The 26980-nt window shown below is 43.0% G+C and overlaps 1 protein-coding gene across 15 annotated transcripts in view; it reads right to left on the bottom strand.

The window, feature by feature from the left end:
• Window positions 1-26980, bottom strand: part of OTOF (otoferlin) — a 309139-nt gene that overhangs the window by 88142 nt on the left and 194017 nt on the right. For all 15 annotated transcript variants that reach the window (XM_075201127.1, XM_075201124.1, XM_075201132.1 and 12 more), the window contains exons 6-10: window positions 12296-12369; window positions 4679-4805; window positions 3272-3326; window positions 2731-2862; window positions 185-247 (exon numbers count right to left, since the gene is read on the bottom strand). In XM_075201127.1, the coding sequence (XP_075057228.1) occupies window positions 185-247; window positions 2731-2862; window positions 3272-3326; window positions 4679-4805; window positions 12296-12369 (451 nt within the window). The remainder of the gene's footprint in view (window positions 1-184; window positions 248-2730; window positions 2863-3271; window positions 3327-4678; window positions 4806-12295; window positions 12370-26980) is intronic.

Below are 26980 nucleotides of genomic sequence, written 5' to 3' on the forward strand. Positions count from 1 at the left end.
CCACTTTGCATTTACGCTGGACGCCTGGAAGTATAATCGATGTTCCCGGTGCCCTCGAGGAGGAGAACAGCGTCAGATGCTGAAGGTGTGTTTGTGTAGATCAGTTTAGGCTGTAGATGTTACCACTCAGGGGACAGTAGATCATGATGTTTTATGCTCAGAGAACAGCAAACACGGAGCTCACCGACAGTTTGATGATTTTGTCAAACATCACGTCCGGAGGCACATGGAAATCAAATACAAAGTACTGAAGGAAGAAAGAGAGACATTAATTACAAGCAAATATATACAAAGGTAAATGGAATTAGCCAAAGGCTATTGTTCTTTTACAGTGAATTATTTGCATTTTGTCACTAGAAAGGACAGGTTGGAAATCACTACAAATATTCTGATTGTTTTAATGAGTTTATAGCAGTTCACATGCTGACCAGAGCAACCTATCCTGTACTGAAGGGTGAAATAAGGCTGGAACCGGCTGTCTGTAAGTGGATATTCTATGTGCACACAGACCCAGGTCATGCACTTATAGTTCGTGGATGAGGCACTGAGGCACAGAGCTAGCAGGTAAGTGGCATTATCAGCACCAATCTGACTGAACGTTGTCACTGTCTGACATACGTAGCTAAAAGGAGCAGACAAATGCTGAGTTCCTGTAAGTTATATATGTGGGCGCACAAAGAAGATATACTGTAAAATGTTCAATGTATGAAACTAGTTTCATATAGAGGTACATCTGATATCACAAACTTCCTGCATTAATTTGATGGGAGCCTCAAATTACTATGTTGTGTTGTTGGGAACCCTGCTCCTTCCACTATATAACTTCCAGTCTGTGGCTTCTGCATCCATTCCCCTCCTCACATCATGTCACTGCCCCTGTCACATGCAGCCCTGTCCTCACTAACACATCACTCATCTCCTGATATACTCTGTGCTGCTGGGGGACCCTGCTCCATCCACTATATAACTCTCAGTCTGTTGCTTCCTGCTGCCTCCATTCCCCTCCTCACATTATGTCACTGCCCCTGTCACATGCAGCCCTGTCCTCACTAACACATTACTCATCTCCTGATATACTCTGTGCTGCTGGGGGACCCTGCTCCTTCCACTATATAACTCTCAGTCTCTTGCTTCCTGCTGCCTCCATTCCCCTCCTCACATCATGTCACTGCTCCTGTCACATGCAGCCCTGTCCTCACTGACACATCACTCATCTCCTGATATACTCTGTGCTGCTGGGGGACCCTGCTCCTTCTACTATATAACTCTCAGTCTGTGGCTTCCTGCTGCCTCCATTCCCCTCCTCACATCATGTCACTATCCCTGTTACATGCAGCCTTGTCCTCACTAACACATCACTCATCTCCTGATATACTCTGTGCTGCTGGGGGACCCTGCTCCTTCCACTATATAACTCTCAGTCTGTTGCTTCCTGCTGCCTCCATTCCCCTCCTCACATCATGTCACTGCCTCTGTCACATGCAGCCCTGTCCTCACTAACACATCACTCATCTCCTGATATACTCTGTGCTGCTGGGGGACCCTGCTCCTTCCACTATATAACTCTCAGTCTGTTGCTTCCTGCTGCCTCCTTTCCCCTCCTCACATCATGTCACTGCCCCTGTCACATGCAGCCCTGTCCTCACTGACACATCACTCATCTCCTGATATACTCTGTGCTGCTGGGGGACCCTGCTCCTTCTACTATATAACTCTCAGTCTGTGGCTTCCTGCTGCCTCCATTCCCCTCCTCACATCATGTCACTGCCCCTGTCACATGCAGCCCTGTCCTCACTAACACATCACTCATCTCCTGATATACTCTGTGCTGCTGGGGGACCCTGCTCCTTCCACTATATAACTCTCAGTCTGTCGCTTCCTGCTGCCTCCATTCCCCTCCTCACATCATGTCACTGCCCCTGTCACATGCAGCCCTGTCCTCACTAACACATCACTCATCTCCTGATATACTCTGTGCTGCTGGGGGACCCTGCTCCTTCTACTATATAACTCTCAGTCTGTTGCTTCCTGCTGCCTCCATTCCCCTCCTCACATCATGTCACTGCCCATGTCACATGCAGCCCTGTCCTCACTAACACATCACTCATCTCCTGATATACTCTATGCTGCTGGGGGACCCTGCTCCTTCCACTATATAACTCTCAGTCTGTGGCTTCCTGATGCCTCCATTCCCCTCCTCACATCATGTCATAGCCCCTGTCACATGGAGCCCTGTCCTCACTAACACATCACTCATCTCCTGATATACTCTGTGCTGCCGGGGGACCCTGCTCCTTCCACTATATAACTCTCAGTCTGTGGCTTCCTGCTGCCTCCATTCCCCTCCTCACATCATGTCACTGCCCCTGTCACATGCAGCCCTGTCCTCACTAACACATCAGTCATCTCCTGATATACTCTGTGCTGCTGGGGGACCCTGCTCCTTCCACTATATAACTCTCAGTCAGTGGCTTCCTGCTGCCTCCATTCCCCTCCTCACATCATGTCACTGCCCCTGTCACATGGAGCCCTGTCCTCACTAACATATCACTCATCTCCTAATATACTCTGTGCTGCCGGGGGACCCTGCTCCTTCCACTATATAACTCCCAGTCTGTGGCTTCTGCATCCATTCCCCACCTCACATCATGTCACTGCCTTTGTCACATGCAGCTCTTGCTCTTTGGTGGTCGTTTTATTCTACAATTATGTAGATTCCCATCTACTTACCTCATTATAATACGGACAGTTGGTTGACTCTTTCATGGATGTGTATTTTTTCTCATCTCCAACCTCGACACACACGACGGGATCCATATTTAAGCCCACCAGCTGCCGAGCCTCAATGACTGTAATACTAACCTGTGGGAACGAAAGGATAGGGGAGAATCACACACAGTAGACAGGAGACATCATTATTAATATGGAAGAAGTATGTGAAAATAACAGAACTCTGCAACCATTCCCAAAATATAGTTCCTTCTCTAAACCACCTATCCCCTCCCACATTCTGATTTCACGCTTATAGTAGTGTGGGGTAACGAAGACATTTCACACTTTCCACAACCTGCCAAGTAAAGTGATACCTCTGACATATATCTAGTGATGCAATAACTGGCTGACACTAGTTGGAATTCGGGAGTGGGCAGGATATGACGAGATCTTAGATTAAAAAGTGTGTATTTTATTACTTCATAATTATTGAATTGGAAAAAAAAGTACATTTCAGTTAAAGTATCACAATCTATACGGCACAAAGGGTCTGACGTACTTGGTAATCCATTGGTCTCCCTGCGCTAGGCTCCATTTTAATGTCAGGCTTGGACCTGAACAGGAAGAAACAGAGTTCATTAATAATAGACGACAACATGAATCAATAGTGGAATACAATATACGATATCTCTTGGGACTCGTTATACCGCCAGCAAACAGCACACTGAGATCTACTTCATGTGTTGCAGAATATATAGATGTAATTAGACAGGGAGACCCCCCCCCCCTCCCCCCCGAGACTGTATTGAGTTGGGGGCTGCAGAAATTGCAGAGAGAAATTCTTGTTATTGCTGAGGAAACTAATGTAACAATTGTTTCTCTTCGGAATCTGCGATAACCATTTGGAGCAATTGTTATCCTGTGTTAAATTAAACAAGAAACAAAATTCAGGTGTTGGATCTATTTTAACTGGAAAAAAAATAGTTAAAAAACATAAAAATGTCATGTTGACAAATAATCAGGGGGATATACAGTAAAATCAGCATCCTGAGGTTTATTCACCCATTGATTCCGCCACATGAAAAGGAGTAATTGTTGCTGTGCCTGAATTGTAGACAGTTTTACCTTACCGGCTACCTCTGATTATATGTTGCTGGCAGACTGGTTGATACAATCCCAGTTCAATTGTAATTTTTTTCAGATTTCTCATTATAAGACCACTCTCCGGTACAGTGCAGTTATCACCCAGTGTAGTTCAGCTCCTTAGATATAAATACTAACGATTTTCACCGGAATGAGACTTTTTCAAAGCTTGCTATGTCAGTGTATAAGGTCTGTATATAAACCTTTCCGGGAGCTTTCTAATTGAAATACAGATGAGGATTTGGGTTAGCTTAATGCAAAAATAATTTCTAAAGGCAAGATCCCACCCCACTATTTTTACTCAGCATCTATTTATATTTAATCCCGCAGTTGTCACCAATAGACTAATACTAACCACACACGTGCCATTTTAGTCTGACAATTTGGTCGTTATTGGTGAAATGGACTCATGATGCCACGTTGGGTGGGGTAAAATATTATAGCAAATCGGAACTTTATTTTTTGACCCTCCGCGTTTCACCAAATTGGCCATAGATCTGGCCATTTGCTGTATAAAATGACTTGATCTTCCCATATGCAGATTGGGTGATTTAAACAATAACTAAAACTGAGAATGGAAGAGGGGTCTCCGGCAGGTGGGTTGACGATGGGTTCTGCCAGAGAGCCCTTCTGTACTGTGAAAAATGTATAGATGAAAATGACTGGTTACCGAAATGCGATGACACACGTCTTAGTATCGTTCTTCAAATGTCGGGTGGGATTCAGGTCCCAGATTTGGCTTTATTGTGACTCGGACAGATGTACATTATATATATAGTGGTAGCACGTTGGACAGTTACTAGGGGAATGAATGTGACATTACCTCTTATTGGAGACATTGATGGTGACGGCCGTGACGGAGGCCAGAGATATGGTGTCTGGGTCCAATCCACCACCCAGACGTATCGCTTTCCTGTCCAGGTCTTCAGTCTCCAGGACGGCCGGCTCGTCTATAAAGACACAGGGTAACGTTCGGGGCTAAGTCGTGTCATAAGGGGTAGAACATTTTCTATGATATGATTCAGAAAATTCCAGTAACAATATTGAAACAGATGAATACTAATCCCATTGTAGGCTTTAGCTGCTCTGGTAAAATAAGTAACTGACCTCAATGGGTTATTCTGAAAAGGGGCAAATTTAGTTCAAATGAGCTGCGAGTCTTTCTGTTCTAGACGTGAAGGAGAGACGGGGGGGGGGGGGGGGTCACCTGGATATAACGCAGAGATGGGAGATTATTGATTCTGTGGGATTTAACACCTTACCTAGCTAACCCTGTAAGACCACATTCCAAGTGCGCTAAATCAGTTATCAACAGAAGCAACAGACACGTGGCTCCGGGTACTACATGCATGCTACATGTGCCACCGATTTCTGAAAAGAGCCCTTTTTTTGGGAAACCCTGGAATGTTGGACCATGTACACACACCTCTGGTAAACTTATATTAACAGGAAGGAGTGGGTCTGATTTTTAGGAGCTAATCAATATTCATGTCAAATGTAAGACCGGTATAGAATATTAGATGAAATAAACCGGTCTACAAGGCTCCTATATGAAAGAGAGGGACTACTTCAAATAAATGGTAGAGAATGACTGAGATAATGGATTTTGCTTTCCATCTCCTTTAGAGGTGATAGCCAGATACTAAGGGGTATATTTACTAAACTGTGGGTTTGAAAAAGTGGAGATGTTGCCTATAGCAACCAATCAGATAATAGCTGTCAATTTGTAGAATGTACTAAATGAATGATAACTAGAACCTGATTGGTTGCCATAGGCAACATCTCCACTTTTTCAAACCTGCAGTTTAGTAAATATACCCCTAAGATTCTATAATAACTCTCTGTCAGTAACTGGTCAGTGGGTATACGCAGTCTTACTGCTAAACAGAGAGAGATATTATCAGTCCCCATTGAAATAGAAAAAAAAACAACTTTTGAACTATTTATCTATTTAACGTGTAATGACATTATTTAAGTAATAAGACCATCATGCTCTCTCTCACTGCCCTGCGGCAGGATGCTGTGTTAGGGAGGGACTTCTCTAACTGAGCAGACAGGGAGTGAATGACAGCTTTGCACACCTGCTGCACAGAAATGCACTGTGGGGATTGGTGGATTTAAAAAGAGGGTTAGGCCGGTGATGTCACAGTAACACAGGTGACTGCATTTTCAGCTTTTTGACTTGAATCAGATGCAATAAGGACACTGTCCTAAATACGTGGGCATATTAATTATAAAAGCTGAAGTAGGGCATCAGGGTAAGACTGAACAGTGTATTTAACCTTCATATCTGACTTGTGAATGGACAGATTTCTAGCGCTCAGTCCCCGGTGAACCAACTAAGGAAAACTTGTGATACATTGTTCTAAAAGTAATTCGACAGAAAAGACTTTGACAACACAACTACTACAAATGTTGCTTTTAAGAAGTGGAACTTTTCGATTTTACAGCTTAAAAAAAAGCTTTAAAAACATGTTTTAAACCTTCCTTTACCAGCTTAGGAACAATGTTTCAGAAGTTATTGTGTTATTGGAAAATAATAAAATCAAGAAAAAAAAAAATCAATCGAAAAATGATTTAAGAGATAATATGCAGTTTCCATATCCATAAAGCCTTCACCACTAAGTGACAGTTATGTGAATAAATTGAATTTATTTTTGTCTTCTGATATGATCTTATACGCTGGGAAGAATGATTATTTTTCAGATAATATCCTCTCGCTTGGTTTATTCTCTTTTCTTTAAAGGAAATGTAAAACTTTCTGATGTCCAAACAAATTTTGTAATCTTGCTGTGTTGTCAGACTGGCAGGAACCCATTGTCCTAATTATCGGTTGTCTTGGGAAACAGAGAAGATCAGATACTAAGTAAAGAGAAATCCGCCGTCTACCTGTTCGCATACAGGTCTAAGGGATATATTTACTAAACGGCGGGTTTGAAAATGTGGAGATTTTGCCTATGGCAACCAATCAGATTCTAGCTTTCATTTATGTAGTGCATTCTACAAAATGACAGCTAGAATCTGATTGGTTGCCATAGGCAACATCTCCACATTTTCAAACCCGCCGTTTAGTAAATCTAGCCCTAAGTGTCCTCTCCTGCGAGATGCGACATCCATACATTAATGCGCTCGCTGTCTGCTTCAGCTGGTGCAGTAGGTAGATGTGTATATGGGGGTTATTTATGGGGCAAACATTGAGAGCGGAACAATGTAAATCAGTCCAATGTGTCATGGCTGCTGGCTCTGCGTCCTATCGCACAGCAGCGTGCCACCTGATGAGAGGTAGCAGCTGTTGCTGGGGGATTCTGGGGGATATGCTAATCAAATAAAACACAAAGCACAGTACTATTACCTATGCTTGCACAACACACATTAAGTGCAATTAGTGGTCCACAGTAAAATACAGCATTAGATTGTAAGCTCATGTGCACAGGGCCCTCTTCTCTCGTATCCTCCTTTCTCCACTATTGGTACCACCAGCCGCCAGTGCCTCTTCTTACTCAGGGACTATGGTCCCACTTTATTGGACACAGGTTCAGCTAGTGCGGTCTATCTCCCTCTTATGTCCTCATCTCCCCATAGCTCATGTTTAGGGAGAGGTTATCCCCCTCCTACTTCCTCAGTTCTGGTTATTATTATTATTATTATTATTATTTATTTATAGGGCGCCACTAGGTATCCGTAGCGCCGTACAGGGACAGACAGAAATACAGTACAGGGTGAGACATCACGGAACAGTTAACAAAAAGCACAGTAACTCAGAAGCTCAAAGTACAGCTAGATGACAGGCGAGAGCCCCAGCGGGGTAGCTAGAGGGGTAGAAGGTTATACTAATAGGTACCAGAAAATTGCTCTGTCTATATTGTAGTGCTTTGCCTATATTGCTATTGTACTGTTTTCTGTCTTACGTCTTACTGCGCACCCCTTGCGGTGCCCAATAAATGAAAGCTAATAATAGGAATAATCTTCCAGTACAGATACCTTTCATTACACAACACAAGATCACGGCACCTGGGATTGGGGGGGGGGGTCTAAGAGGGGTTTTCAGACAGAGAGACCATTTTTTACCAACCTGCTCCTCCCACAAAAAAACTTGGAATTGCAAAAATACTTTTGCACTTTAAACTAGAGATGCTCAGGCTCAGTTTTCTGAAAACCGAACCCAACCGAACTTAGGGGATCCGAGAAGGCTCGCGAGCCGGCTCGGTACTGTCACGCGTCCTCGGATCTGAATCGAGGCAAAACATCATTTTTGCATTGTCGGATCTTGCGGGTTTTGAATTCCATAAGTACCTCCCTCCCCAGGAGATCCAGCGCCATTACTCACACAGAAACAGGGGTAGCAGTGTTCTTGTCACTCTCCAGTCTCCAGTGACATTGCTCAGTGCCATTGTTCACACAGAAACAGGGGTAGCAGTGTTCTTGTTACTCTCCAGTCTCCAGTGACATTGCTCAGTGCCATTGCTCACACAGAAACAGGGGTAGCAGTGTTCTTGTTACTCTCCAGTCTCCAGTGACATTGCTCAGTGCCATTGCTCACACAGAAACAGGGGGGGTAGCAGTGTTCTTGTCACTCTCCATTCTCCAGTGACATTGCTCAGTGCCATTGCTCACACAGAAACAGGGGTAGCAGTGTTCTTGTTACTCTCCAGTCTCTAGTGATATTGCTCAGTGCCATTGCTCACACAGAAACAGGGGTAGCAGTGTTGTTGTTACTCTCCAGTCTCCAGTGACATTGCTCAGTGCCATTGCTCACACAGAAACAGGGGGGGTAGCAGGGTTCTTGTCACTCTCCATTCTCCAGTGACATTGCTCAGTGCCATTGCTCACACAGAAACAGGGGTAGCAGTGTCCTTGTTACTCTCCAGTCTCCATTGACATTGCTCAGTGCCATTGCTCACACAGAAACAGGGGTAGCAGTGTTCTTGTTACTCTCCAGTCTCCAGTGACATTGCTCAGTGCCATTGCTCACACAGAAACAGGGGGGGTAGCAGTGTTCTTGTCACTCTCCATTCTCCAGTGACATTGCTCAGTGCCATTGCTCACACAGAAACAGGGGTAGCAGTGTTCTTGTTACTCTCCAGTCTCTAGTGATATTGCTCAGTGCCATTGCTCACACAGAAACAGGGGTAGCAGTGTTGTTGTTACTCTCCAGTCTCCAGTGACATTGCTCAGTGCCATTGCTCACACAGAAACAGGGGGGGTAGCAGGGTTCTTGTCACTCTCCATTCTCCAGTGACATTGCTCAGTGCCATTGCTCACACAGAAACAGGGGTAGCAGTGTTCTTGTTACTCTCCAGTCTCTAGTGATATTGCTCAGTGCCATTGCTCACACAGAAACAGGGGTAGCAGTGTTGTTGTTACTCTCCAGTCTCCAGTGACATTGCTCAGTGCCATTGCTCACACAGAAACAGGGGGGGTAGCAGGGTTCTTGTCACTCTCCATTCTCCAGTGACATTGCTTAGTGCCATTGCTCACACAGAAACAGCGGTAGCAGTGTTCTTGTCACTCTCCAGTGACATTGCTCAGTGCAATTGCTCACACAGAATCAGGGGGGTAGCAGTATTCTTGTCACTCTCCAGTCTCCAGTGACATTGCTCAGTGCCATTGCTCACACAGAAACAGGGGGGGTAGCAGTGTTCTTGTCACTCTCCATTCTCCAGTGTTTTTGTAACTTGACAAAAATTGACTGGAAATTACTGGAAATTAATGTTATTGAGATCAATAATAATGTACAAACAAAAAAAGAGCCAAATTATGTGATTTTAGCCAAAAAAAATAGGGATTTTAGAAACAAATAGGGATCCAAAACCAAAACACGAAGTTAATCCAGAGCCAAAACCAAAACCAAAACACGGGCATCAGTGAAAATCTCTACTTTAAACATGTTTGTAAATTATTTACAGTACTTCCACATTCATCACACAGTGCGGTGACTGCAGTCATAAACTACCTTCTGGCCATTTTTACAATCTTACAAGAATTGATCCTGAATTGACTGTTTAAAATAATATTCTCCATGTTCAGCCCTTGAAGGAAAATAACGCGTTTCAATTTCCAGATAACACAACTCTACCGAAGCGGCAGAGATTGCCCATGGGCGTCTGGAAGAAGCTTAGTGTGAAAATTAAATTATACTTTAACTGGGCAAAGTAGACATAATATATGTGAAAAAGTTTCCGGGCTTCACGAACGTTAAGGGCCAATATGATGCTTCGTTGGATAGTAAGACCCTCTCCGCACACATATGACAAAGAATTAATATACAGTGTGACATGTAGAAGACAGTTGTGAGTTCTGTAGACTGAGCCTCAGGACAACCAGCCTTATCTGTAGGACAATTCTCTTCCTACAGAATCGGCGCACACAGGACACGTGATGAGATCAGTGGTTATATTACAATGTGCTGGTTGTAGGCTGGCATTGTTCCTATGGGCACCTAAGATAGAAATGTGTGGCATTACATAGGCAAATTGAGGGGGGGGGGGGTTCCTAGTGCCTGGAAACCCCCCTCCAAGCCCAGGGCACTGTATAATTGAGGTGGCTGGACCCTGCCCCCACTTCACACTTCTCTGCTTGAAAAGGGAGAGCTGCGTGCACCTAACAGTAGTGCATGCAGCATTGCCCATGTATATTATGGGGATAGGGAGAGTTGGAGAGCAGCCAAACACTGTCTTATATTATAGCCACGCCCCCATGCAGGCTGGCCATGCCCACTGGCGGCGTGGTGTGGAAACCCCCCCTCTACAACAAGCATCGCTGAAGGACTTCTCCTATAGCACACGAGTATTCTTCAGTATGTGGGAACCACAAACGAAACAACAAAAATCCACAGAAAACTTCGCACAAATGTCCTTTTTAGAACCACCATATTCCCTAATTCATAGTACGATCAGCTGCACGTTATTACTATTATCCTTTCTGCTGCATTTTTGTGGAAAAATACCATAAATGAAAAATGATTCTAACCTATCTCCTTGTGGGCTGGACGTAGCAGTGGACATGTATCCAGTGAGTTTGAGAAGATAATAGTCTGAGCTCTCTTACCCCCCCCCCCCACCTCAGTCCTATTCACTACAACAGAACCTGACCTGGAAGCTCAACTACTGATCCTTTGTTGCAACAATGTTGCAGCTCTCCGTGAAACAGTTAACCCTTAGTGTTGCAGAGATATTTAATAAAATCAATGAAAAAATAAGCCCTTATTTACCTTCCACGCAACTTCTGCCGTATCCACCAGAGTCCACGATGGGGCACCCAGAAAGGGGCAACCCACAGGTAAGGGCACCAACACCCACTCAGGCCAAGCGAGTAGAGCGGAGCGTGGACACTGGCATATACGGCTAATGAAGTGTAAGCAAACATTATTTATTTATTTATTATCTCCCCCCCCCCCCCCCCCCATGACAATATTTGGGTGATGTTATCTGTTAAATCAATTTTCATCTTCAGACATCTTTCATTTATGAGTTTGCATGCGCACTCCTGTAACTTTTACTAAACTCATTGCTCCGTCTTCCTGGCTTCCTCAGGAGTTAGTCACCAAAGCCTTTACATGATCCAGAGTCCTTTAATTTTGTCTATGCTCAGCCCTGCTATCTGCTTTTGCATAGTTATACATAGAGAGCGGTTTTTGCTGCATCCAATAATAGATCAATGTCTATAGTAAAAGTTGCAGAAGCCCGTGGCAGAACCAATTAATTAAAGTTGTCTGGGGGTGAAAATACCTTTATGTCAACCGTAACACAGCATTTAAAACCCAGCCAGCATATGTCAACCCCCCTCCTCTCATCAATGTTTATGTGGCTGTATTTTAGAAACTCAGCTTCACTTTGCATTTTCAAAGGATCGCTGCAATCTTTGTCACTTATTTCGTTGTCATTAAAATCAGGAATTGTTTAGCAGAAGGGAGGGATGAACGAGCGCTACTAGGGTGAAGGGGGCTGTAACACCTGCGCCTATCGCCATCCTCGTCCCTCCTACTCGCTTATCCTCAAGCACTCGCCCAAGGATGACTCATTGTCTTCTACCATGTGAATACGTCAGGATCAAACCTTACTACATTTTTATTTCATGTTTTCATTTTACTTTGGAGAACAACTTTTCTCTTATATTTTAAAAATTTATTTTAACTAATACCTCTCCCTGTCACAATTTTGCACTCTAAAAAAATGTTGCGCTCCCCTCAAAATCCTCACGCCTTAGGCTGCAGCCTAGTCAGCCTATTGGATCATAGCTGCCCCTTAGAATGAGGAGATAATCTTGAACAAGTGACTTATTTTTCCCAATGTTCTGAGTGAGGATCTATAGATGAGTTAGTGAAACACGAAGGGGGCAGAGAACCGGAGAAGGTGCTGACATTGTGCACAGTGACGTTCTGGTTCAGGGAATGCATGAAATATTCATCAGAGGTTGAGTGGTCTGAAAAGAGTCGCGTTACCTTGTCTCCGACCGTCATCCTTCGGCGGGCGAGTCTTCCCAAGCTTCATGGCAGAAAATACTCCTTTACCGACTCTGTGAACGGACACAACAGAGATCAGACAACAGACACGTTGCTAGTAAATGTATGAGCTTTACACTACGGATGGAGCAGGAGTTATCCCAAATTAGATTTGCTCAGGCTATCCCGCAGAGCTAACGATCTGAAAAGCTACAATAGAAAGTGTTTATGTGATTAAGACTGCGGAAGACTTGCTGAAGTCAATATTGCAATATTATTGGCACCATCTGTGTATTTGTTTTGTTATTCATAATGTTAATTCTTTATAACTTCAGTTTATTAGACATTTTTGCAGCAAACGGTCTCAGGATACCTGAAGGGAGAACAACAAACTTCAAACATATTAATGAAAACAAAAAAACGTTAAATTAAAAGTCATTAATCTGAAATAACACTCAAGGACACAAGCATTCGGAGAGTTATATCAGTATTGTAGCACACATGGCTAACGTGCAGAAGACAGCTGGGATGATGGTAGAAGGCAATGCTGTTAGTAACTGCAGGAGGACATGTACACAGCAATAAATTAAAATAATCTGAAGGTAGGAAACCACTTAATCACTGATTATACGATAGACTAAGAAAGATATCGCTCTCTGGAAAATAAATATATTATAGAACAAATATTACAGAATTATTATACACAAATTACAGTATCGTCATCCAATCATTGCTAGTGGTATAATGAGAGCTTTCTGGCCCCGATACTAAACCAATAATGGGGCTTCTTTACCGCCCCTTTCTTTTGTTAATTGCAAAATAGGGTGAGACAGTGCACCACAAGTATATAGTACTTTGGGACAGTACACCACAAGTATATAGTACTTTGGGACAGTGCAGCACAAGTATATAGTACTTTGGGACAGTACACCACAAGTATATAGTACTTTGGGACAGTGCACCACAAGTATATAGTACTTTGGGACAGTACACCACAAGTATATAGTACTTTGGGACAGTGCACCACAAGTATATAGTACTTTAGGACAGTGCACCACAAGTATATAGTACTTTGGGACAGTGCACCACAAGTATATAGTACTTTGGGACAGTGCACCACAAGTATATAGTACTTTGGGACAGTGCAGCACAAGTATATAGTACTTTGGGACAGTACACCACAAGTATATAGTACTTTGGGACAGTGCACCACAAGTATATAGTACTTTGGGACAGTACACCACAAGTATATAGTACTTTGGGACAGTGCACCACAAGTATATAGTACTTTGGGACAGTGCACCACAAGTATTTAGTACTTTGGGACAGTGCACCACAAGTATATAGTACTTTGGGACAGTACACCACAAGTATATAGTACTTTGGGACAGTGCACCACAAGTATATAGTACTTTGGGACAGTGCACCACAAGTATATAGTACTTTGGGACAGTGCACCACAAGTATATAGTACTTTGGGACAGTACACCACAAGTATATAGTACTTTGGGACAGTGCACCACAAGTATATAGTACTTTGGGACAGTACACCACAAGTATATAGTACTTTGGGACAGTGCACCACAAGTATATAGTACTTTGGGACAGTGCACCACAAGTATATAGTACTTTGGGACAGTACACCACAAGTATATAGTACTTTGGGACAGTACACCACAAGTATATAGTACTTTGGGACAGTGCACCACAAGTATATAGTACTTTGGGACAGTGCACCACAAGTATATAGTACTTTAGGACAGTGCACCACAAGTATATAGTACTTTAGGACAGTGCACCACAAGTATATAGTACTTTGGGACAGTGCACCACAAGTATATAGTACTTTAGGACAGTGCACCACAAGTATATAGTACTTTAGGACAGTGCACCACAAGTATATAGTACTTTGGGACAGTGCACCACAAGTATATAGTACTTTGGGACAGTGCACCACAAGTATATAGTACTTTGGGACAGTGCACCACAAGTATATAGTACTTTGGGACAGTGCACCACAAGTATATAGTACTTTGGGACAGTACACCACAAGTATATAGTACTTTGGGACAGTGCACCACAAGTATATAGTACTTTGGGACAGTGCACCACAAGTATATAGTACTTTGGGACAGTACACCACAAGTATATAGTACTTTGGGACAGTGCACCACAAGTATATAGTACTTTAGGACAGTACACCACAAGTATATAGTACTTTGGGACAGTACACCACAAGTATATAGTACTTTGGGACAGTGCACCACAAGTATATAGTACTTTGGGACAGTGCACCACAAGTATATAGTACTTCGGGACAGTGCACCACAAGTATATAGTACTTTGGGACACTGCACCACAAGTATATAGTACTTTGGGACAGTGTACCACAAGTAAATAGTACTTTGGGACAGTGCACCACAAGTATATAGTACTTTGGGACAGTACACCACAAGTATATAGTACTTCGGGACAGTACACCACAAGTATTTATTACTTTGGGACAGTGCACCACAAGTATATAGTAATTTGGGACAGTGCACCACAAGTATATAGTACTTTGGGACAGTACACCACAAGTATATAGTACTTTGGATTCTGCCTGTAGGTTGAAGCTGGAGATAAGCGGAATATACAATCTGCTCTGCAAAATATTTGCCTTGTTCCGTATCTGCGAAGCGCGTTTCTCAGTTTGTAATTTGGCCTTAAATGTCCCAAGCCGGAACTTTGCAGCTCTGCGTCACAGCACAGAACACGATTTGTGCAAAATTGTGCCGCAACTTTGCTCATCTCTTGTTAAGGGCCAAAAATAGGTCAATCGATGTGCAATTTAGGTTAGGTCCATAAGATTATCATACTGAATATTACCTATACGCTGATGTTGTGGCTTTACACATAACATTGCTAAATTACGTCTCATATAGCGCAAGAGTTATCCTCCGTTATGTGAGACTTTACACTAAAACAAAAACAAAAACAGAAGAACGAAAACCATACAGCCATCCACACAAATGTTCTTGTTAAGTACAGAATATTCCATAATATATAATATGATCGTCATACTAGCAATTCAGACCTGAACTATGGCTCCCAAATCTTAATTTTCAGGGCCTAAGAGAAGTTTATCCTGCGCACACCACACACTTGGACTCTCTCTATACCCTGTATGGCCTGCACGGTGAACTCCAAGGTGTGGTCTCTGGAGACGTCTCTGCCATACCGATGAGCTCTTTGGTTTGCAGGGGACAGAAGAATCTGTAGAGACGAACTATGCAAAAGTGTAAACAATACATCCAGTCCGACCTCCTGTCCTCTATTCAGCAGATGAAACTTTTCTTTTGGTTTCTGAAAATACTGCTCACACTACGCTTCATTTATGGCTTCAATTAATCAACAGAATAAGGGGGCAAGGGACTGTGTCTATTACATGTGGTTATTGTGTGTTTGAAGATTTGTTTTTAATTGCTCCAAGTGCACCTAGAAAGTGCAAGAGCAAGTACAGCAGGGGTGCACTTATGGGGAGGGGGGGGGGGGTTTCCAGCTGTCCAGAAAGCCCCCTTCCTATAATCATGGAACCTCCCAGTTAGTAGGTATAGTTAATGTACTGTAACACATTGGGCCTGAGTCATTAAGGAAAGTCAGGCAAAAAAGGAGTAAATTTGATCCTGGACAAACCATAATACAATAGAAGGGGGGCAAATTAGTTTATTATTTTGCATATAAGATAAATACTGACATTTTTTCATGTCACACACAAATACGTGATAGCTTTAGTTTTACACTGAAATGTAAAGTTGATCTAGGACATGCCCTACCCCAACAATAAATCTGCCATCACATTTTCAATCTACCTCCCCTCCAATGCAATGGTTTTACCATTTTTTGTCTTACTTTCCTCATACTTACCTACTTTCTTCAGCTCCCTTCCGGGAGCCAGCCAGTGGAGGGGGGCGTGAAGGGGCGGGGTGGCCGAAATCGCGTCATTTCGGCCCCGCCCCCTGTGACGTCATGACGCAAATTGCGTCATTTGACAGCGGGGGCGGGGCCAAACGCCGCGATTCACCGGGAATCGCGGCGTTTGGGATCTAATTCTGCCCACTTCACTAGGAAGTGGGGCACTTCCTAGTGAAGTGGGCAGAATTCGGGAGATTGCCACACTCGCCCGGGAGTCCGGGAGACTCTCACAAAATGCGGGAGTCTCCCGGACATTCCGGGAGAGTTGGCAAGTATGACTTTCCTTAATGACTCCGGCCCATTGTCTGCAGCTTAGGACACATTTCCATCAGCATCTGCTTATGTGTTCATGAACATTGGCCTCAATAATATGTCCTCCGTCACCTCTAGTATATTACCTTTACAGTTTTGTATCTAGTGCTCTAGTGTTTGTCTGATGTAGAAAATACAGACAGTAAATGTCCTGTTATCATCTGCAGTCTGATGTGCAGCACTGGGGAAGTAACTACAACACTAATTGTAATATTTTTTATTTTAATTGGGTGTGAGAGGAGATTAATATTAGTTTTGTAGAGTAATATTAATGTGGTTAGATGGTCAGATGTATGTAAAGCAGTGATCACATTACTGTACACCTTACATTATGCCTCATTCTTTTTTATGTAGCATTTTATTACATTTATGTATATTCTACTGTTCTAATTTTAGTTTTATATCTGAATACAGCACTACTGCCAGTTTTCTGTTTTGTTTGCAATTCTGAATTGTTTTACTTTGCAGAATGTATGGACATTGCACAGTATCACTTCTATGTATGGTATGTTCATGCTGAACATATATACACTGCACAGTACCCCTTCTATGTATGTCGTGTTCATGCTGTACATTTGGGCACCGCACAGTACAACTTCTCATTAAGTCATGTTCATGCTGTACATTTGGGAAAATCTCCCCTGCCCATCACACTACCAAACGATTTGGAAGCCCTGTGGTGACCATGTTTTGTTTTGTTTTTTAAAAAAAATTAAAGTTAAACATAAAATATTAAAATAAGTTAGATTTTTCGGCTTCACGAAAATTTCCTGATCATCGTCGTGTTTCCTAAAAAACGGGAATAAAACAGGCAAATGGAGCAAGTGCTTCTCAGTAGCGGCTTCTGCACCAGTTGTTATTAGAGTACGTCTTAAGCGGGGTACACACTGCAGGTTGTACCATAAAAATTATCGTGCCGATCCCATGATAAACGACTGTTATGTCCATTAGGGTGTACGCTCCCATGATCATGTGTATTGCACCAAAGCACATCGTATCGTTTCATTTCATTCTATAAACTCACTAACAATCACGATCAACGATGTAAAGACGTCTGGTAAACGTGGCAGTGTGTACACATCCACTACCAGCCGCGTAGGCGGATATCTGTAGCGTTTACAGAGTCACCATTTTTTTAGCAGATGGTTATGAGAGAATGAAGATCACAGATCTGACTGTAAATTGTGTAAATTTGTGTATATCACAATTGCCAAATTTTCCTCGTTGGCTTCAGGGAGATCCCGGTGGAGGTAGGTGTGTGGGGGTGGGGCTTGACGAATTGCATCATTTTGGCCCCACCGTAAAAAACGATTGTCACAATTTTGGCCAATTACAGCAGGGGGCTTAAGATGACACAATATTTGCGTCATTAAGCCCCGCCCATAACACTTATCTATTACGGGGCCGAGAACGGGGAGGTTGCCCTGTTCTCCCGGGAGCAGGTCTCCAAGAAATGCAGGAGTCTCCCAGACATTGTGGGAGAGTAGGCAACTATGCGTTAAAGAAAAGCAGCTAATGAATCTCTAGAGACTGAAGTGTCTTTTACATTTCTGTCTCCATTACTGAAGTTGTCTTACCTGTCAGTCTTTGATTAAATCTTGGTCTCCATGAAAATGGCCACCTCCATAGGCATCAATACATGGACATAGGACACAATTTCTGAACTGTGTCATCATGCCACAGATGGCGAAGCCAACCACGTCCTGTACTGGCTCAGCATCAGGGAGAATGCCAGACTCTTCAGGGAGTGAGGGAGATCACCCCTATTTCAGGGAGTCTCCTTGACATTCAGGGAGAGTTGCTAAGTATGTTGTAGATGTGTAAACATGGGTCGGCATGCTGATCGGGACAGTCGTTGGTAAAACCATTACAGCCATTTCATTGTGAGAAGTTTCCTGTAGTGTGTGGACCCAAATTTTACACTCTGACTTAACAAAAAGTCTTATCTACAGTCAAACAATTTCACTATAAGAAAGTGGCTGTTGCTGGTTTATTGCAGAAAGCTTGTTTTTTTTTTTGCTTTGTTCCAAAATCAAACATTTGGAACCCCACCCTCTAGGAATCCTGTGTTTGCCCCTGTATAGAGAACAGATCTGGGGGTAAATGTATGAACCTCCGGATTTTTCATCTCCGGCGAGTTCAGCGTCTTCAGCGCTTAAATTTAAAGCGGCGCTGCCTTGTAAAGGGAAGTCTCCCTTTACAAGGCAGCGCCCCTTTAAATTTAAGCGCTGAAGACGCTGAACTTGCCGGAGTTGAAGAATCCGGAGGTTCATACATTTACCCCCTGATGTCTGCCAGCTCACAGCTGGTGTAAAAATATAGTGATTTTGCAAAATGAGGATTTCTGTGATCTCTTCCTCCAAACGAGGAGCCCCCCCTCTCCCACCCCGGTATCTCATTTCTATGATCTCGTCCCCACAAAGTGAACTGTTCCGACTAAGCTGGAGAACCTGACTAGTGTACAACCAGCAATAATGTCATGAGAAAAATCAGTAAACTGCAATCCTTATACTAAAGATATTATAATTGTTCCAATCTAATATCAAAGTAGGTTAAAGACTCTGGGCCTGATTCATTAAGGAACTTAGGCAAGAAATTTCTTACTTAAGTCTCCTGGACAAAACCATGTTACAATGCAAGGGGTGAAAATTAGTTTTCTGTTTTGTACATAAGTTAAATACTGACTGTTTTTTCATGTAGCACACAAATACTTGATAGCTAATTTGTACACTGAAATTTAAAGTTGATATTTGTGTGCAACATGAAAAAACAGTCAGTATTTAACTTATGTGCAAAATATCAATCTAATTTTCACCCCTTGCATTGTAATATGGTTTTGTCCAGGAGACTTAAGTAAGAAATTTCTTGCCTAAGTTCCTTAATGAATCAGGCTCTCTACGTTCATAGAGCTAACTCTTGGGGTCTCCCAAGAAACGGCATACAGACTTGTTCATCTCTAAAATTTATAATTACATTAAATAAATTTAAGTTTAATTGTAAATAATATTATTCACATTTATCCAAATTGCAAAGTCTTATGGTTATAATGAATAATTAATAGAGTGTAAAATGAATCTGCCCAGATTTGATTACACAATTACCTGTTACTTTTGTTTCCTTCCTCTGTATGATAAAGTAATTTAATCACCTGCCCCTCCCTAATTGTAATAAACAGATGGGTGTAATTAAATGTAATTGTCAGCTGTAGGGTAACAAGTACTATATGGTTTATTAATGCCTTAAAAAGTTTTTACCCGCTCCTTGCAGATAATGCCAAATTAAGTCAGGAGGGGCTATGCAAATCAGGGGGCGTGGTTTTATTACATGGATTTGTTCTGATATCTACTGCAAGTGATGCATACATGCACTGTATGACATACTAACATACTAAGCCTAAAAGGAATTTATACTTGTGTGTTACAAATTCTCACACAACTCCTTGTTCATGATACACAGCTTTATGCCAACATACACAGCACTGTACACCTTATAGGCTGATATATACAGAGTAATACAACCGGTAAAATGTTCTATGCCAAGAAATATTCCATTTAATATATCCCTTACAGTGGCGCACGCAGGGGGGGTTTCTGAGTCTCCAGAACCCCCCCCCCCCCCTGCGCTAACTAAGTGCCCACCATAGCGGCACTGTACTATACAGCAGCCGCGGTGCTGTATAGGACAGCGCTGCCGAAACATGCACAGCAGCTCTCTAGCGTGTTTTTGGTTTTTTTTGGGTCAGGGGGCCCCTGACAATCCTGCGTGCGCCCCTGCATTAATAATTACATCAAGGAATAATATGCGCAATGATATGTATATCATGAAATATACCATCCTACATGTGATAAAACAGTTGTGATAATCAACAATGTTTTATGCAGTTACTAACAGTCAGCAAAAGGTCCTGTACCCAGCAAGCCACCCTATGAGGTGCCCAGCAAGATGCCCTGTAATGTACGCTGCAAGACCTCCTATGTGGTGCCCAGGGTCCCAGGTGGATGCCCTGTAACATACTCAGCAAGATCCCCTATGAGGTGCTCAGCAAGATGCCCTGTAATGTACCCAACAAGATGCCCTGTAATGTACCCAACAAGATGCCCTGTAATGTACACAACAAGATGCCCTGTAATGTACCCAGCAAGATCCCCTATGAGGTGCTCAGCAGGATGCCCTGTAATGTACCCAACAAGATGCCCTGTAATGTACCCAGCAAGACCCCCTATGAGGTGCCCAGCAAGATGCCCTGTAATGTACGCTGCAAGACCTTCTATGTGGTGCCCAGGGTCCCAGGTGGATGCCCTGTAACATACTCAGCAAGATCCCCCATGAGGTGCTTAGCAAGATGCCCTGTAATGTACCCAGCAAGATCCCCTATAAGGTGCTCAGCAAGATGCCATGTAATGTACCCAAAAAGATGCCCTGTAATCTACCCAGCAAGACCCCCTATGAGGTGCCCAGCAAGATGCCCTGTAATGTACCCAGCAAGATCCCTATGAGGTGCCCAGGTTCCAACCCGAATGCCCTGTAATGAACCCAGCAAGACCCCAATGAGGTGCCCAGCAAGATGCCAAGTAATGTACCCAGCAAGATGCCCTATGACTTGGAAAATAATAAACATGACACTAGATAACATATATTCTATATAAGGGAAGAAATTAACAATTCCAGAATCACTGTTTACTTATAAGAAGAGGCTGAAAGCACAAAAACGACAATTAGAACATTCTATACAACGGGGCATGTACCTAATGACATGTTAAGGTATTATTGCCATTCCTCGCCTTCCACAGAATATCCCGCGGGATAAAGTGACCTTGATCACTAGAGCTTACACTGCAATAACACGTGTAAGACTGGGATCATACAGCACACATACCCTGCTGTCTATCATTACACATGTAAGACTGGGATCATACAACACACATATCCTGCTGTCTATAATTACACGTGTAAGACTGGGATCATACAGCACACATATCCTGTTGTCTATAATTACACGTGTAAGACTGGGATCATACAACACACATATCCTGCTGTCTATAATTACACGTGTAAGACTGGGATCATACAACACACGTATCCTGCTGTCTATAAATATACATGTAAGACTGGGACCATACAGCACACGTATCCTGCTGTCTATAATTACGCGTGTAAGACTGGGATAATACAGCACACATATCCTGCTGTCTATAATTACATGTGTAAGACTGGGATCATACAACACACATATCCTGCTGACTATAATTACACGTGTAAGACTGGGATCATACAGCACACATATCCTGCTGACTATAATTACACGTGTAAGACTGGGATCATACAGCACACACATCCTGCTGTGTATAATTACACGTGTAAGACTGGGATCATACAACACACACATCCTGCTGTCTATAATTACACGTGTAAGACTGGTATCATACAGCACACACATCCTGCTGTCTATAATTACACGTGTAAGACTGGGATCATACAGCACACATATCCTGCTGTCTATAATTACACATGTAAGACTGGGATCATACAGCACACACATCCTGCTGTCTATAATTACACGTGTAAGACTGGGATCATACAGCACACATATCCTGCTGTCTATAATTACACGTGTAAGACTGGGATCATACAACACACATATCCTGCTGTCTATAATTACACGTGTAAGACTGGGATCATACAACACACATTTCCTGCTGTCTATAATTACACATGTAAGACTGGGATCATACAGCACACATATCCTGCTGTCTATACTTACATGTGTAAGACTGGGATCATACAACACACACATCCTGCTGTGTATAATTACACGTGTAAGACTGGGATCATTCAACACACATATCCTGCTGTCTATAATTACACGTGTAAGACTGGGATCATACAACACACATATCCTGCTGTCTATAATTACACGTGTAAGACTGGGATCATACAGCACACATATCCTGCTGTCTATAATTACACATGTAAGACTGGGATCATACAGCACACACATCCTGCTGTGTATAATTACACGTGTAAGACTGGGATCATACAGCACACACATCCTGCTGTGTATAATTACACATGTAAGACTGGGATCATACAGCACACATACCCTGCTGTCTATAATTACACATGTAAGACTGGGATCATACAACACACATATCCTGCTGTCTATAATTACCCGTGTAAGACTGGGATCATACAGCACACATATCCTGCTGTCTATAATTACACGTGTAAGACTGGGATCATACAACACACAAATTCTGCTGACTATAATTACACGTGTAAGACTGGGATCATACAGCACACATATCCTGCTGACTATAATTACACGTGTAAGACTGGGAACATACAGCACACACATCCTGCTGTCTATAATTACACGTGTAAGACTGGGATCATACAACACACATCCTGCTGTCTATAAATATACATGTAAGACTGGGATCATACAGCACACATATCCTGCTGTCTATAATTACACGTGTAAGACTGGGATCATACAGCACACACATCCTGCTGTGTATAATTACACGTGTAAGACTGGGATCATACAGCACACACATCCTGCTGTGTATAATTACACATGTAAGACTGGAATCATACAGCACACATACCCTGCTGTCTATAATTACACATGTAAGACTGGGATCATACAACACACATATCCTGCTGTCTATAATTACACGTGTAAGACTGGGATCATACAGCACACATATCCTTTTGTCTATAATTACACGTGTAAGACTTTGATCATACAACACACATATCCTGCTGTCTATAATTACACGTGTAAGACTGGGATCATACAACACATATCCTGCTGTCTATAAATATACATGTAAGACTGGGACCATACAACACACGTATCCTGCTGTCTATAATTACACGTGTAAGACTGGGATCATACAGCACACACATCCTGCTGGTGTATAATTACACGTGTAAGACTGGGATCATACAGCACACACATCCTGCTGTGTATAATTACACATGTAAGACTGGAATCATACAGCACACATACCCTGCTGTCTATCATTACACATGTAAGACTGGGATCATACAGCACACACATCCTGCTGGTGTATAATTACACGTGTAAGACTGGGATCATACAGCACACACATCCTGCTGTGTATAATTACACATGTAAGACTGGAATCATACAGCACACATACCCTGCTGTCTATCATTACACATGTAAGACTGGGATCATACAACACACATATCCTGCTGTCTATAATTACATGTGTAAGACTGGGATCATACAACACACATATCCTGTTGTCTATAATTACACGTGTAACACTGGGATCATACAACACATATCCTGCTGTCTATAAATATACATGTAAGACTGGGACCATACAGCACACACATCCTGCTGTCTATAATTACACGTGTAAGACTGGGATCATACAACACACATCCTGCTGTCTATAATTACACGTGTAAGAAGGACAAATACAAAAGTTGACAAGTTTCAGACCTGTCTTCGGTGATCGCTATAGGTAGATATTGGTGCATCTTTCGTATTGAGAACAAATGTCAATGAAATACATACTGTACCGTCCACCTTGTAACTCTAGGCTGACATTAAACTGCGGGTATGGTGCATCCTACCAGTTAGCAGGACTAATGGCTGAGATCATCTACAGACAGAAATGGACCATACCATTCCGCTGCCTGAGGTATAAATCAAGATGGCGTCTTTCTCATCTCTAATACACACCACCGGAATTTGATCATTCCTCATTAATTAACCAAAAACATTTTGTAGGGTGCACTCTGTTCAATATCCAAACATAACCTGGCCCAGTTGGCCATAATAGGCCAGTCCTGTCTGCTCCGTTGTACACCCATGCCCCTATATAATCCACCCTGAATACATCAAGGTTCACGCCTACTTTCCACTCTCATGAGTTGCCTCCACAAGCTAGAGACCCCCTTAGGTGTGTGCGGAGAGTGGGATAATTCAGGAGAGGAGCATGGTGTAAAAGTGTAAATGTCACATCAAGTCCACCCGCCAACCACTTTACACCACTTTACACCAGTCCTTTTATTAAAAGAATCCTTTCCGTATTTCTCCCAAAATACAGCTTGGATTGGCCTCATTGATGGCGTAAATGAATCCTGAGTGACATCATGGGGTAAATGTATCAAGGTTCAATTTTTTTCAGCGTTTTAAAATCGCGGAAAATGGCGGGTGATCCACAAATCGCCAGATGTATTAAACTGTTCATCTCTGGCAATTTGCTGCAATGTCAAACACTCCCGTGTTTAGCTCACTCTCCTGTGTTGCCCTCACCTAGCTGCGTGATTACTAAACACATCACTGTTACACTTCCCCTGTCTATACAGCCGGAGGTTCAGCAGCTGTTAAAAGTGTAAAAATAGATAAAAGTTAAAAAACAAAAGCGTTGGGTCCCCCCATCCGAGCGCTGTTAATCCTAGTGCTGCCAGCCTACTGCTGATTACGTGAAAATCGGGGGAAAAATTTGCTTAGGGGTCCCCCCTATTTTCACATAACCATCACTAGGCAAACCAGCCTGGGGTGGGTGGCACTATAGAAGGGGAACACGCGGCAGGGGTCCCCCTACCATAATGACAACCAACCCCAGACTGTTTATCACTGGGCTGGATTCCCTAGGGAGTGGAGTCCGCCCAAAAAAATGAGCGTGCCCCCCCTCTAGGGACACCCAGCCCAGTGCTGATAGCACTAGGGCTCTTCCTACACCCCTGGGCGGTGGGTGTAGGGCAATAGCGGCAAATACCCATGACAGCGTGGGAAATTCCCATAGACTATAAATAGACCTCGCGGCTGCATTCTATTCAGTAGCGTTGGTCTGCTTGTACACTGTACAAGCAGAAGTTGCGTCGTCTGTAAACTGGGTTTATAATTTTTTTCAAGCATGTTCCGGATTTGGATTACAAATATGGGGTCCCTCCTGGGCTGGAGAAAAGAAAACTGCAAGCAACAAGGGGACCTTTTTGGCCAAGAAGAACAAAAGATATTTACAAGCAGGGACTTCGGAATTACAAATTATTTTGGACATTTCAAGCTGGACTTTGGAATTACAAACTATTTGGGAGATGGTTCAAGCCTGGACTTTGGAATTACAAATTTATTTGGACATGGTTTTCAAGCATTTTTGGATTAAAAGCTGGTGACAAAAGGAGAAGAAGTCAGATTAGTTAGTATTTTTAGGTTTTCTCTAAATGAGAGTGTGTATTGTATTTCTTGGGGTTTTATTATTTTTATTAAATGTATGTGGTTTAAAGAGGGTCTTGTGGTTTTGTAAACATTTTGTTTTGTCGAACTACACGTCTCTGCCAGCCATGGGTGTCAGGGCATGTTGGCACTTGTGGTTCTCCAAGTGGCAGCATGCCCTGGCTGCCATGGGTATGCTGGTGGTTGTAGTTATACAAGCATGCCCACACTGTTTATGGCAGCCCAGGCAAAACTAAATGGTGTCCTTTTGTTTGGTTTTACATTCTATCACCGTTACTACCCTACACCCACCGCTCAGGGGTGTAGGAAGAGCCCTAGTGCTTTCAGCACTGGGTTGGGTGTCCCTAGAGGGGGGGCCTGCTCGTTTTTTTGGGCGGACCCTACTCCCTAGGGAATCCAGCCCAACGCTGAAGAGCCTGGGGTTGGTTTGTCATTATGGCAGGGGGACCCCTGCCGCGTGTCCCCCTGCTATAGTGCCACCCACAACGGCTGGTTTGCCTAGTGCTGGTTATGTGAAAATCGGGGGGACCCCCTGATTTTTACGTAACCAGCAGTAGGCTGGCAGCACTAGGGTTAATAGTGCTTGTACAGGGGGACCCCACGCTTTTTTTTTAAAAAAAGCTTTTATCTAGTTTTACACATTTGACAGCCGCCGGACCTGCGGCTGTATAGGCAGAACAGTGTAACAGTGATGTGTTTACTGAACACGCTGCAAGCAAGCGTGTTGTATCTGGCGTGTTTTCAAGCAAGCTCAGGAGAGTTTGCTAAATCGCAGCTTCATACATTGGAGACTTGTATAGCCAGAGTGGCAAACAGTCGGGACTTTGATCTCTATCGATTTTGAAAATAGCGATTTTGACAGAAACACAATTCTGGCGATTTTACATGAAATCTCAGCTTCATACATCAGCGAGGTTCAACTCTCCCGAGAAAATCGCTGGATTTGCAAAGTCGCACCTTAATACATTTACCCCCAGGGCTGATCTTATTACATGTGGCACGTTCCAAGCTTTGCTTTTTACTTGACATATTATAGTAGAAATTTGCTTTTCTGCAACTGGAAAAAGCAAATATATTTGTACAATTCCAGATCTCCCCCATCTCAGAGTGAGTGTCAACGTCACGTCATTCTGAGGAGGGGAAATGGTCCTGGGCCCATCTGCACAGCAAGGAACACCCGTAATATACAACCTCTC

The sequence above is a fragment of the Mixophyes fleayi genome, chromosome 3, assembly GCF_038048845.1.
Source record: "Mixophyes fleayi isolate aMixFle1 chromosome 3, aMixFle1.hap1, whole genome shotgun sequence".
Taxonomy (NCBI): Eukaryota; Metazoa; Chordata; class Amphibia; order Anura; family Limnodynastidae; genus Mixophyes; species Mixophyes fleayi.